Source organism: Pteronotus mesoamericanus, unplaced genomic scaffold, assembly GCF_021234165.1.
Source record: "Pteronotus mesoamericanus isolate MK-2021 breed Mesoamerican mustached bat unplaced genomic scaffold, CSHL_Meso_final scaffold_54, whole genome shotgun sequence".
Classification (NCBI taxonomy): domain Eukaryota; kingdom Metazoa; phylum Chordata; class Mammalia; order Chiroptera; family Mormoopidae; genus Pteronotus; species Pteronotus mesoamericanus.
Genome location: NW_026555321.1, coordinates 42,217,415 through 42,232,388, shown reverse-complemented (window position 1 = coordinate 42,232,388; position 14,974 = coordinate 42,217,415). Strand labels below are relative to the sequence as shown.

General features: G+C 44.3%; 1 protein-coding gene across 2 annotated transcripts in view; it reads left to right on the top strand.

Annotated features, from left to right (window-relative positions):
* FAM107A (family with sequence similarity 107 member A) overlaps positions 1-14,974 on the top strand; it is a 54,148-nt gene that overhangs the window by 17,370 nt on the left and 21,804 nt on the right. Inside the window, exon 2 of one of the 2 annotated variants that reach the window (XM_054595784.1) lies at positions 14,499-14,562. The exons of the other annotated variant lie outside the window; for it this stretch is intronic. Coding sequence (XP_054451759.1) covers positions 14,499-14,562 — 64 coding nt within the window. The remainder of the gene's footprint in view (positions 1-14,498; positions 14,563-14,974) is intronic. 2 annotated transcript variants of the gene reach the window in all.

The window sequence follows — 14,974 nt, the reverse complement described above, 5'->3', positions numbered from 1 at the left end:
CAGTTGGACCTGGTCAGGGAACATGCCTGAGTTACGGGCTGGTCTCAGTTGGGGTGCATGTGAGAGGCAACCGATGGATGTTTTCTCTCCCTCTCTTTATCCCTTCCTTTCTCTCTCCCTAAAAATAAATAAAATCTTTTTTAAAATATTACCACAGTATGAACAGCTTCAAACAACGCACTTTGATCACAATTCTCATGGGCTGAAGTCCTTGGCCTGGCCTAGTGTGGCCTCTGCTCAGTCTCACAAGGGGCTGGTCAGGATGCATTTTCATCTGGAGGCTCAGCTGGGAAAGGACTTGCTTCTGAGCTCCTTCAGTTGTCTGCAGAATTTGTTTCCTATGTTTGTGGGTCAGAAGGTCCCAGATATTTGCTAGGTATTGGTTGGAGGCCGCCCTCAGTTCCTAGAAACCGTTCGCAGTTCCAGGAGCTGCCAACAGTTCCAGGCATGTGGGCTTCTCAGCATGGCTGCTCACATCATCAAGTCAGCAAAAAGAATCACACACACACACACGAATAGAAACATATGCTACCATAATTCCGAGAGTGACAAGCCATCACTGTTGCTATAGTCTGTTGTTAGTATCAAATCACAGATCCCACTGACATACCAAGGGAGGGGTCCCACTCAGGGGAGGCAGGGGTGGTTCAGGGAATTGCATACTCCTCTCGCCACAGCCAGCTCCTCGTTTTCCACCAGTTTCCTCACCCCCACCTGCCCAGAGAAAACAGAGCTGGCAAATGTGAAGTTACTTTCACCTTGCAAACATCTGATCATATCCTGGGCTGAGGGAGCAGAAATCGACAGGACAGAGATCTCAGTCTCAGAAAACTTACCAGGAGGTTGGGAAGATGTGTCAGCCAAGTGTTCTTTTGGTACAGGAGCCATGAGTTAAGAGGGAAGAAAAGATAGTATGTCAGCTCTCACAGCTTAAGGTCTAGGAATAACGGCTTCCGGCAAGCCTGGATCCAGGGTCTTAAATGAATTTTTCAAAACCTAGTCCTTCTCTTCCTCAGGCTCCACTTTCCTCTGGTTGGTCCCATTCCTGGGCCAGTCCCCCTCATGAAAACTCCCAGTAATGGGATTTTTTCATTCTTACAGCTAGAAGGTATGAAGGTGGAGAGAGAAACTTGTATGGAGGAAGGGTGGCTTATGACAAGAAGTCGTGGGAAACGAAGTTGAGAGTGGGTTGAAATGTAGAAGGACTGCAATGCAGACAGAAAAGGCTAGTCTTTGCGGTGTGGTCCAATGTTTTCCAGCATGTTCCACAGGATTGTAATAGGTGTTTGGTAAGCCAAGGATTTCAAGGCCAACAGACTGGGTTAAGCCCAATAAACCAGATTTCCTTCCTGCAGAGTCTCTACATGTTCACACTTTCAGCTGTGACTCTCCAGAAGGAAAGCTGTGGGCTACAGCATCCCCTAAGGCGAAGTTCTCAATTCCGCGCTTGGGGAAATGCCTCTGTGGCTCATAGGGAGCCACTGAAGGCAGTGGAGCAAGACAGTGAGACAGCAAAAGTTTTCTGGGAAGGACACAATGGAAGCCCCATCGGAGATGGCTATAGTCACGTTCACGTGAAGGGTGCTGACCGCGCAGACCAGGACAAAGGTGCACAGTGAGAGGATGGGTATGGGAAAATACGCAAACTGGCTCACAAAACACAGCTATTTTGGTGATAGTGACAGTGCAGTTCAGTTGAATTTTAGGTTTTCCACTGAAGGCAAGGGCAGTACAGGGACAAACATAGGTTCTAAAGTCCAGCAAACTAGTTTTTAACTCTGCCACTTTTTCATTTGGGCAAGGGCCTACACCCTCTAAGCGTTGGTTTCCTCACTTGTTCAATGAAGATATTAAGCCTTTTTTTGCAAGGTCCTTTTTTTGCAAGCATTCCCAGACATACATATATTCCCTGCTGTCTCTTCAAGTTCATTACAAATCAGCATCTCCAAAAGGAAATGGCCTCAAGCTGTCTAGCTCCCAAAAAAGAACAATAATGATGTAATAGTGCAATAGTCACATCTTCATAAGATGTATTGGCTGTACACTGTGTAGTATATATATACATACATATATATATAGAGAGAGAGAGAGAGAGAGCACCTAGGTATGAGCAGGACTTCTACTTCCAGCCATGAGGGTACTAGACCAGCCCTCCCACCAAAAATAACAGAACACTTGACAAAACAAGAAACATCTATTGTCAGGCCATGGAGAGCAGGCAGTGTATAACAGGTGCAGTGATTCTGAGGGAAGGGAAACTCATGGGTGAGCTCCCTCCTCACCTGGACTCTCTTCCTGGGATAATATCACAAGTATAGCTCAGAACAATGGAGCCAAAACGTAGCACGGCAGTCTGTCTGAGCTCAGATGGCAGAGATCAGAGTTTGGGTCACTGGGGCAACAAAAGCAGGAAGATGGGGAGCTGGATAGACACTGGGACCCCAGAATTCTGTGTAGGACCCACAAGTCCTTGCTCAAAGCCTGGGCTATGTGTGCCTAGGGCGAAGAGACCAAGGTTTACTAGAGAGCATCTGTTAGGGGCTTGAAAGTGAACTCACTACAGGTCCAGCAGTGCTGGGAGTCATTGGAGAGAACTTCATCCCAGGTATCGAGCTGAAACACCAGAAAAGCCATAGGAGTGAGGGCCATGCTCTAGTGTATGGGCTGCTCTAGACCTGTTCTAACAAAGCCTAAAGCCAAATCCTTCCAGATCCTTAGAGGACAGGGTTTGGAGGTGAGTCCTGTTGAGTTGGGGAGACTCGGGAAATAGCTTGAATTTTGCATGAATCCTCCCTAATAAAGTATAAAATTAAGCCCATGGGATTTCAAAGGGATCAGCCAGTATTTGTACGGCCTACTAAAACAAAAATTCAACACTCTTCAGAAGAAAAATACAGAATCCAGTCTCTATAACATATACACATCACATCCAGTATACAATCAAAATTTTCTAGACTTCTGAAGAAACAAGAAACCGTGATCTTTAGTCAAGAAAAAAAGGCAGTAGAAATAGACCCCAAGATAATCCAAAGGTCGGAATTAGCAGAGGAAGATGCTAAAGCACCTAATCTATGGTTTGGCACGTAGTAGATGCCAGTAAATGCCAGCTGCTGATTTCCATTTGAGCAGCTTAATCATTTGTTCCCCCAAAGGCTTTGAAACCCAAAGATGAATAAAGGGAAATATATGCAGTCTTCATACACTGAATTCCTGCTGCCTCACCATATGGGGCTTGGGGACGAGGCAGGTATGGAGGGGTGGGGGTTGCCTCAGGCAAGAATGAGAGAAAAAAATCTTGACCTCTCCACTAACTCACAGTGTAAGTCTCTCAACTGCTTGTGTCCCAGTTTTTCCATTTATATAATGGGGAAGGTGGGCAAGTCATCTCAAAGGGCGCTTTGTCCCCAGGATTCTGAGTTTGTCTAGCACAGGAATAGTTTTCAAGCAAGGATATGCTCTAAGCTGGGGCCTGGAAGAACCTGTTGGAAAAGGAATTGGATCGACGTATAATACCTTGGGGGAAACACATGCTGTAGTTGTCTCTCCCAGATATAATACATGGGGCTCTGGGCAGAGCCTGAGCTCATTTTCCAAAGGAACCTTTCTTGAGAAACATCTCCTAGCAACCAGCTCCACCAACAGACAACCTTCAGGGATCCCTGCAGAAACACAAAGGCCTTTTGTCGTTCCCTTCTTCAAAACCCCAAGTTGGAACTTCTTATCAGCTATGATGCTAATGTCAAACACAGAGAGTAGATGGAAGGGCATTTGGTGGGGCAGAGGATATTGAGAGGATATCCATCCACAGCCTCAATCTCCTTCCCCTCCATAAAATTACCAGCAGTCTAGTTTCAGGGCTTAGAGCAAGGGCTAAGACCTGCGTTCAAAATCCAGCTCTATCCCTTAATAGCTGGGTAACTTGAGCAGATTTTTTAACCTCTCTGAGCCACAGTTTCCCCATGTGTAAAATGGGGATAATAATATGTAGGAGGTTGGTGTTCCATTCAGATCCCCTTTACTGGTCCGGCACATACATCTCCCCCAGCTGATGTAAGCATTGGCTGCTAATAGCTGCAGTCTTTTCTCAACAATTGCCCTTGACCCCATCTTCCTGGTTATCCCTTCTCACTGTCCTATAGCTAATGACCAATTGATATGGAGGGAGAAAAGTTCGGCCTCCTTACCTCAAAGTGGGACAGGGCTGTGGTGTCATGTGTAGCCCAGCGCTCCCCATGGCCTCAGGCTGAGACTAGACTTCAGCTGAACCACATCTTTGCGTAACTTCTTCTGCTCCATCCTGCTTCCCTCCCTGCCTCCTTCACAGACTTCCCATGAGAGCTCTCCCTCAATACATCACTTGCACAAAGACCCCATTACAGGCCCTCCTAGAAAGTTCAAAGACATGAGAGTACCTGCATCTCAGGCCATGGTGAGGATCCAAAGAAAGAATGCACATGAAGTACTAGCCAATGCCTGGCACACAGTGTGTGCTAAATGCATGGACATCATTATTCTCCTCCTCTTCATTATTATTATTATTGTCATCAAGGACAGTCCTGGAATCAGAGGGGTCTCTACTATGGACGAGAGCTAGGACAGTATTGGCATGAAGGGATAATTGCATTTAGACTAGCTAATATAGTCGAAACAGAGTTCTCACCTTTCTAAAATAACACATTATTTTTCCTATTTTAAAAACAATACAAGTTCATTGCCAAAAAGAAAACTCTCAGGAAATTTAAAGAATTACAAAAAAAGAATGAATGGCTAAATGAATAAATGAAACTCCCCACCATTTGAATATAATCACTGAGGATATTTTCATTCCTATCCTTCCAAACATTTTTCATATAAATTCACATAACAAACACACACATACATAATATATTCACATAATAGAGACATGCATAATACATCTCTACACACAAACATATGTAATTTATATATGTAACACTATATGTGTACATATGTGCATATATATGTAACACTAAGTCTAGAGCAAAACACTGCATAGGGCCTTGGCTGGTGTGGCTCATTTTGTTGGAGTGTTGTCCCGTACACCAAAAGGTTGTGCGTTCGATCCCTGGTCAAGGCACATAGAGGAGGTAACCAATCGATGTTTCTCTCTCTCTTTCTCTCCCTATCCATCTCTCTAAAAATCAATAAACATGTAATTTTTTAAAAAACACTACATAATATATATAACCAACTTTGTTTCCAAAAAGCAGAACTGCAAGTGCTATTCTATAACCTGTTTTATCCTGCTTGATTTTCTTATATAGCAGGTGGACATCTCCCATGTTAGTAAACACAAATCTACAGCATCAGTTTTAGCAACAGATTGCTATATTTTATGGTGATAACACAGTTTTTTTAACCAATTCCTTATTTCTGGACCTTTACCTCATTGTCAATGATGTTTTTACTATTATGAACAATGCTGGTTGATGCACATCTTTGACCACATGTCTTTGGGCATGTGATCAGTTATTTCCTTTAAACAGACTTCTGGAGGTGGAATAGTCCAGGGATCAGTCTGCCCACACTTCCTGCGGCTGACAGCACTGTCAGCATCCCTGCACGGGTGCACCTGTGTGTCCATTTCCCCACACACTAGGTATCCAACACTCTCCAACACTAGGTATCATTTTGTTTTAATTTTTGCCAATCTGATAGGTGAAAAATAATACTCCATTGTTGATTGAGTGTGCATTTCTTTGGTTTCGGGGAGGCCAAGCATCTTTTCTTACGTTCGTGGGCCGTTTGAATTTCACCTGCTGGGAATTGCCATTGTCAGTCCTTGGCAAGGCCCTTCTGGGCGTCTCTCCCCTCCTCCTCCTCCTCCTCCTCCCCCATGGCTCCCTGGAGTGTTATTTCATAAGCATCAAAGCCCTGCTTCCTACAGGACTGGCCTCCCAGGAAGGAGACTTTTGGACTTCAGACACCAGCAGCCAGCTGGAGCTGGGATTAGTGGGGATCCAGTTCCTTGACCTGCAGGTGCCTGCTGGCCAAGTCCCCTCTCCTGGCCCTGTCCACATCGCAAACCACAGAGGGTATAGAATCCAGATCTGCTCATAGAAAAAAATCTGTTTTCTCCGAAATTCCAAACCCAGCCAGCAAATACATTCCAGGAGCGATTATTAGCGTGACTTAAGGAGTCTTTTCAGAATAACATACTAGAACATTCCTTTAAAGTCTAGTGCTCCTGAGAGATTTAAAATGACATTGCACATATGCAAAGATTTATCACAGTTGAAAATACCCCAACCATTGACCCAGGGATTCTACTGGTAAGAATTGCCCCTCTGGGTGGGTGCTCCTGCCCATGTATAGAATAATATGTGTAAAGTGCTCATTAAAACATCACTCACAACAGCAAAATAAATGGTTAAGAACCTACATGTTCATCGGTATGGACCTGCAAAATTAGTTATGATGACCTTCACCAGGAAATATTGTGCAAACAGGAAAACAATGTGGTTGATCTGAAGGTGCACAGGTTGAAAGATGCCGTGAGATTTCTTAAAGTGACAGAAGCAAGTTACAGAATAATGCATATAGTGAGGTTCCTTTTTTGCTCTTCAAAAGGATAGATTGGAATTGTTCTAGGTCTTTATGGAAGTGGAGACATACCCTGGATGGGGGCATAGGAAACTATTTACAGTGGCTTCATCTGGGAGGGAGGTTGGGGGTGAAGTATTTGGAGATGTTTAGGTCATGCTTTATACACATCTGCATTGTTTAAATTATTGCCATAAATATGCTTTACCATTATATAATGAAAAAACTTAAAAGTTTAAAAGTGAGCCCATAATCCATAATAATAATTGTGATAATAGTATGACCACTAAATAGCTCATTGAATGCCAGTTATGTGCCAGGCCCTGTGTATTTTTGCATTTCATCTTGGAACCATTGCATTGATACCCGTTTTATACATGAAGAAACTGAGTCTTAGGTTAAGAGACATGTTAAGGTCACATCTGATTAAAAAGCCCTGGCTCTTTCCACAAGTCGTTGTTCCGGTGCCCAAGATGAGACCTGGCTGTGAGGGCTTTTCAGAACCCCCACCAGGATGTCCCTGCTGGTGGGTGGGGTGGTTTCCACAGGGGCAGCCGCTCTGTCATCTGTGCCCTTCAGCTTTTCTCCTCCTGACTCAGCTCCTTACAGTTGCCCTGTCCGTACAAGCTACTTGAATTAATTAAAATTTTGGTCCCATGGTAGCACTAGCCACACTTCAAGTGCAAAATACTCTCATGTGGTTAATGGCTACCACATTGTCAGCACAGATATTGAACATTTCCATTACTGCAGAACATTCTATTGGATAGCACTGCCTTATCACAGCTTCAGAGCCAGGCAGACGGCCCCAGCCTTCCTCTGCACTCATGGGCTGAGCTGAGCAAGGTATGTAACTTTTCTGAGCCTCAGTGTTCTCATCTGTAAAATGAGATGATAGAATAGCTACCTCACTGGGCTGTGGCAGGGATTAAGATCGTGACTTTTGCACAGTTAGCCGAATGCTTATCATGTGAGCCACTTAAAGGGTAGCAAAGAGAGCAGGACTCCACAGTCAAACAAATCCATGACCTTGGGCAGGTCATCTCCCTATTCCGAGCCCTGCGTCCTTGTCAATAAAATGGGGCAAACGGCACCTACTCCGAAAAGCTGCTGTGAGCATAAGACTATATCGTCAGTGTTCAGGGAGGGTTGAGTTCTTTTTCCGCTTCCTGTAAGAGGGTTTCCTCTACCAAGTACAGTGCTCTCACAGGACTCAGAAGTAAAATATTCCAGAAGAAGGAATCCAGGAGGCCAATGTATCAATAAATGAAGACCCAATCTCTAAAATAAAATGATCATGGGATACTGTTTTGTTACCCATCAGATGGAGTGAGGGAGGAAACAGTTTGAACTTTTTATTGAAGAATAACATACACGTGAAAAAGTGAACCTATAAGTATACCACTCAATGAATTTTGAGAAACTGAAAATATCTGTGTAACAACTACTCAGGTTAAGACTCAGAACATCTACATTAACCTAAAGCCCCCTGTGCCCTTCCCATCCACTATTGCCCCCCACAAAGGTAATTGCTATCTTGATTTCTAATACCACAGTTTAGTTTTTAGTAGACCAACTTAAAGATTCATAACACCCAGAAAGAGAATCATAGATACATAGAAAAGGCTGGCAGCTGTCAGACGGGAGGGGCTGGGGGGTCTGGGTAGAAAAGGTGAAAGAATTAAGCAAAAAAACAACAACAAAAAAAAACTCATAAACACAGACGACAGCATTGTGATTGCCAGAGGTTGGGGGAGGTGGAAGAAGGCAAAGAGGGAAGAGATGGTGACAGAAAGAGACTTGACTTTGGGTGGTGAGTGCACAAGGCAGTAGTATGTTGACGTGCTATAGAGTTGAAAGCTATATGGTTTTATTAACCAGAGTCACCTCAATAAATTCATTTAAAAAAAAGATTAGTAACACCCAGAGGTAGAGAGATGTACACAATCCTGTAATCTCAGATACTGATGATGGGTGAATGAAGCCATTTTGGAGGCTAATTTGGTTGCAGCTACTAAAATTTAAAACAAACAGGGGCGGGCAAAAAGTAGGTTTACACTTGTGAGTATACAAAACACAGTTTAAACTTACATTGTTGTTTATTAATTATTATATTATTTATTCATACTATAACTGTAAACCTACTTTTGCCCACCCCTGTATGTACCCCTTGGCCCAACATTTCTACCTCGCAGTGTCTACGCCAGAGAAACACTCACATCCGTGCCCAGGGACGCAAGCACCGAGATGTTTGGAGCAGGATGATTTGTGATTGTGACAAATTGGAAACAACCTAAGTGCAACTAAAGGGGATTGGTTTTTTAAAAACTACAGGCATCATGCTGTATTATACACTGCTGATCAAAAGAGTGAAGTGGATCTCCATGGACTGACATAGAAATATCTATAGGATGCATGGCAGAGTTTAAAAAGCAAGCTACAGGAAATTAACCAAATGCATACACAGCACCAAAAACAGTGATAACTCTGGGGACTGGGTGAGATGGGAGTCGAGAGGGCACAGTGAGAAAAAAAATGTCACTTTTAAATTTATATGCAGTCGGGTTATTCCAAATGTTCAAATTAGCAATGGATTTATACAGGGCCTGGCACAAATAACACCCTGTTTTTATTACAAAAGCATAAGCACGTAATTCTGTAACATAACCATATCACACTCAAGCACACCATATGACATTTTAGGCGAAATGTTCAAACTAAAACTATAAATTATTACACCCATATTATCACCCAGGCAACCACACTGAAGCAGGCATTACTTCTGCCGAACGCTGTATATTACCTGTGTGAACTATTTTACAAGCTTTTAAGAATTAAACAGCCTACCCACCAAGCCCAGGTGAGGGGAGGAAGGCACCCCTCTGTTTCCGGGGTTGGGGTGGCTCCTCGCCCAGTGGCTCAGTGTGGGTCCCAGGAGGCCATGTTCTGGGCCTCTGAGGCCTGGGCACTGGAGTGAATGGGGCAGTGAGAGGGCCCTGAGACCAGGATCCGGAAGACAGTGCCCTCATTATGGCACCTCGGCAGAGAACCCGACAGCGTGTGAAGGAAGTGGACCCTGGAAAGAAATGAGTCCCAAGGTCTGGCGCTTCCCCAAAGAGTGGCCTATGTTTTAAAGGGAGGATTGCAGGGTTTGAGTCTCTCTGTTCCTGGGGATGAAAGAGAGGTGGCAGCAGGTGTCTCCTCACACAACACGGTGGCTTTATGAGAATCAGTAGCTGAGGCAGAGGCTAAAAGAGAACCCTGTGACAGCCAGTGGCCAAGGGCTTAGGAATGGGGAAAAGGAGAAGGCAGGCAGGAGCCAAGGGTCCACGTTAAAAATATTCTACCTTTAAGAATTAGCCAGGCTGGGAGGCTGGCCCGGCTGACTCCATAGAGAAGTGTTCCTTAACTGCTCCGAGCCTCAGTTTCCTTTTCTGTAAAAGGGGGTCCAGACTCTTGCTACTACACATACCTGCATGCACACACACATGCGCTACACACACCCACAACCCATTTGTGAAGATGGCTAAGACCACAGGCTCTGAGTCAAACTGTCTCCAGTCAGAAAGCAATGCTGCCGCCTGGGAGCTGTGTATCTTAACTTGTCCAAGGCCTCAGCTTCCTTTCTCATCTGTAAAACAAGAACCCTATTCTTCCCTAATCTCAAAGGACTATTATGAAGCTTAAGCGAGACCATACGGGTAAAGTCTTATCACAGTGCCCAGCTAATGCTCAATAAACGTTTACTGCAAGTAAGTTGGTTTCCCTTTACTAAGCACCTATGTGCCAGGAACTATGCTATACATAAAGAAATCTCTGAATAAGTCACAGTCCCTGTTCACACAGTGTTTACAGTTTAATGGGGGGGGGGGGCGGGTGTCGGTAAAAAGAAGACACCACACTTCCCTTTGATTCACTCCAAGTTACAAAGACAAATACTCTAAGATCCTACCTCATCTCTTCCAATGTCAGAATTGAGGCCCATCTATGTTAATCTAAGCAGTAATTTTGCTAATACTTCCTGCACCTCCATCACTAATCCAAAGCATTATGCGCAGAAGTGACCTCTATGTGTCAAAAAAAATCTCTGTTGTGAAGATGCCAAAACACAACACATAAATTGATATAAGCACTGTTGGTAGTATCTACTATAGCTAAACATTCACCTACCTTATAACCTAGCAATTCCACAGCTGAGCATTTGCCCAACAGAAACCACACAGTGTTTACCCAAAAATTCAGAGAAAGATTCATAGTAGCTTTATTAGTCATAACCTAAACTGGAAACCACCCAAATGTCCATCTACAGGAGGACACACAACCTCACTGTGATGTAGCTGTAAAATGGAATACTACTCAGCAACAAACAGAATGAACTGTTGATACAGGCAACAACATTGATGAATCTCAAACACACTGTTGAGTGAAAGAAGCCAGACCCCAAAGAGTAAATTTTATGATTCCATTATATAAAGTTCTAGAACAAGAGACAAATCTATGATGGTAATGGTCAGAATATTGTTTACTCTTGGGAGAAAGTGGGCATTGACTGAGAAGGAGCCCCGGGGAGCCTTCTGGGGGTGTGTGGGCAGGAGTGTTTTATGTATTGATCTGAGAGGTGTTTGTGTAGGGGAACATGTATGTAAAACTTGATAAAGCTGTGCACTTGAGATTAGTGTACTTGATGGATGTGTGCTATTCCTCAAGGTTTAAAATGTTTACAAATAAACAAAGTAAGGTCCCATACCTATAACTCGGTGTATGCATCTTGCGGGATAAGGCTAAGGAGGTGTGTGATGAGTCCATGGTCTCCTTGATGCTCCTGAAATGGAGGCATCAGCCTCCAGGAGAAACAGAGGAGCAAATTGAAGAAGAGGAGACTTTGGGGTCAAACTCATGGAAGGCCACCAAGGACCAACTCCAAGAAAATTTTCTTAGCAATCAGGGCATGAAAAAAAAGCAGGTGGTAGACACAGAAAGGACAGGGGAAATGCAAATGTCTTTGGCTTCAGCCAACACTGAGTTGTGCTCAGCTGTAGTTACGTATATTGTACAATATACAACTCTGGTATTATATTTTGTGTACCAATTCTCACTAACCAAAATTATAACTAAGCCAGCATCTTCCAGTCCCTAAACAGTGTGAACAAATGAGAATTGGCTGTATTTCACATCACAGTCCTTAGGAAAGACCATCAATTACCTGTAATACATCAGCAAAGATCCAGGTGGCTTTATAAATGAGCTTTACCTTCACAAGGAGTTGCATGCAAGTGAGCATTTTTCTTGCTCACTAAACTCCAGTCATTAAAGGGAAAGGGGCTTATGCCTTGGCCACGGAGGTTTTATTGGACATAGGTTGGCCCGATTTCCCAAAAATTCTTTCATTCACGGGGGATCCAGGAATGCAAGAGACAATTCTTTGAACTCTAGTTCTGGGAGCTACTCCGTATGCAACTCTGGCTTTGTAATGCTAGTGTTGCCTTTGGGACCCAGCCCCACTTCCCTGGTGTGCATGGAGGGAGGAGAGAAGAAGCCTGGGGCCCCTTGGAGCCCTCTGAAACAGGTTCTTTTTCTATGTCCTGGAATTTTCTTTCACAGATGAGGTTACTGGTCCTCTCAATCCCTTTGTTAAAAACCACAAAAGAGGCTTGGCCAAATCCCAAACACCCTTGCTCTTCTTCTCCTATGGCCTCCTTGGTGGCAGGGCTCAAATGGGAACACCCCGGGGAAACATCAGGACCCCAGTCCCTTCCTTCCACCCTGAATAATTCCTGGGGAAGCAGCGGTAGGCCTCCCTCCATTCTTACTCTCTGTGGAATTAGCCACTTTCCCTACATAGCCCAGAGCTCCCCATGTGGGTACATTCATTCATTCACTCACTGCATTCATTCTTTCAGTAAATTGTTATCATGCATTCAATCCAAGTCCAGGTCTGGACTAGGCCCTGGGGAGACAGCTGCGGACAGGCAAGGAGAGTCTAGTGGAGGAGATGGGGCTCAAACAATCCTAATTCAGTGGTGAATATTAATATAAGGGAAGTCTGGGGTGCTGCAGGAGCATGTGATCAAGGGGACTTCCTTGAGGAAGTGGCATTTCAGCCTAGACTACAGGATAGGAAGGAGCGGCGAGGCAGAGCTGGGGAGCGCTTCCTGGGTAGAGGAAACACCTTGTGCATAAGCAGGAAGTGAGCAACAGCAGGGCTTCCAGGGAACCCAGTAGTTCTAGTGACTAGAGTATGGGAGATGAGGGAAAACAGCCCCCCTTTCCTCACTGACCTTCCCTCATATGACTGCCCCTGTGTCCCCTCCTCTCCAGCCACCTTTGCCCCCTCACTGTTTCCTGAACATTCTGGCCCACTCCAGCCTCAGGACCCTCACTCTAGCTGTTCCCACTGCTGTGACATTCTTCCCCAAGATAATCTGTTTGGTTAATGCCCCACTTCCTTCCAAGCGTGTGCTCATATCTCCCCTTCCCAACGGGACCCTCTGAGCAGTCACTTATTGCCACATACAGCCCACACTCACCAGTAACTCTCCTCTAATTTTCCTTTGCTCCACAGTCTCTATCACCTTCTAACATACTGTCTACTTCATTTGTTCATTATTTTCTATCTCCACCACTAGCATGTCAGCTTCACAAGGTCAAGGATCTTTGTTTTCTTCATGGAGGCATCCCAAGCCCTTGAATATATTTGAAGGAACAAATAGATGAGATTTGAGAGGCTGGCAGGGAGGGTCTAGGCTGCAGAAGTCTAGAAGGCCAAGGCAAGGCATGTGAGTTTGATTCCAAGTGCAAAGGGACGGCATCCAAGGGTTTTTAGTAGTGCAGGGTCAGAGTCTGAGTTACATTTTAAAGGCTTGCTCTGGGGTCTGTGTGGACCATGGCTGGAAGGAGAACAAACTACTGCAGCCCTTCAGGTGAGCGGGAGTCGGGGCTGGGCACAGGTGGAGGCAGCAGGAGAGGATGATGGACTGAAGAGACCCCAGGAGGTAACTCCACCATGCCTCAGAGACCTGAGGACTACGCAGTTTCAGAAAGATAGGGCAAAGCAGACCCCCAGTTCCTGTCTGAGTGAAAGGGCCAAGAGCCAGTTGCCAAAATGGAGGTACAGGGGAGGAACAGGCTGGCAGCTGGAGTGATCAAGGGTTCCGTTTGAGCCACTATGAATTTGGCCTATTAGGCTATCAAGTGAAGATGTCAAGTAGCCTATTGGACAGCATTTAAACTCAAGATGAAAATCTGGATTGGAAATACACATTTTGAGCATCACTGGCTTAGAACTGTTTTTAAAGTCATGTAGAAGGAGAAAAGAAGGTGTCTAAGAACTGACCTTGAAACCAAACCCTGAAGCCTTCTAAATTGTCCCTTGAGAGATGAGGAGTTTGCCAAGGAGGTAGAGAGAAGACAGACCAAGGAGAAGAAACTCTGTGGATAAGTCCCCAACGTTAAAAAAGACATGAATCTCAGTACTCTTCAAAATTGTCAAGGTCATCAAAACCAAAGAGTCTGAGAAACTGTCAGAGCCAAGAGGATCCTAGGGAGACATGGCTTTCATTGATAATAATAATTCAAAATTGGTTCAGTAATTATAACAAATGAGCCATACTATATATGTGTGAAATATTAATAATAGAGAAACTGGGTGCAAGGTATAAGAAACTGTCTGTACTATCTTCTCAATTTTTCTCTAAATATAAAACTGTTCTAAAAAATAATCTATATTTTTTAAAAAGGCATGAATCTCATAAATGACCCCAAAATACACATACACACACACACTCCAGTGACAGTAATTTGTTTCAGTGGTAAGGATTTTGAGCTGCCCAGTTCCTTTTGTACTCAGAAGACTCCGAGACACTATGAATATCTCATTGCTCCTCCCCTCCCAAGGAACAGAGGGACCTCACCTCCACCCACTTTCTTTCTGTTCACAGAAAGAATACTCACCTCAGGCCATATTTCATAATGAAAATGAGAAGCAGAGACTAGATGGTTCAGGTAAGTCGGACCCACCTAGAGTTCCTCAGGGGGTGCAACCTGAGGTCACCCTTTTGGAATGCTCTGTAAACACACCTTCCTAGATACAGTTTCCCTGAACCCCCACCTTGTTCAATAGTTGGCTTGGTTTTCCCCCTTCAGCAAAAGCTTCGGTGCCATCTGGGTTCAAGTTCCAGCTCCATAACTAACTTGGGCAACTCACTTGAGCCTTATTTTCCTCATTTCTAAAAGGGCATAGCCATACTTGATCAAAGAGTGGATTAATTGAGATGAATGGTAAATTGAATATAATTTGATCTTCTGAAGAATAGATAGGAGATAATAAATGCCAAATGTCTAGCATTGTTCTTGGCACTCATGGTGGCTGGTTGTTGATGAGAGACATGATCAGCCGAGCCAATCAGTGAGGTCC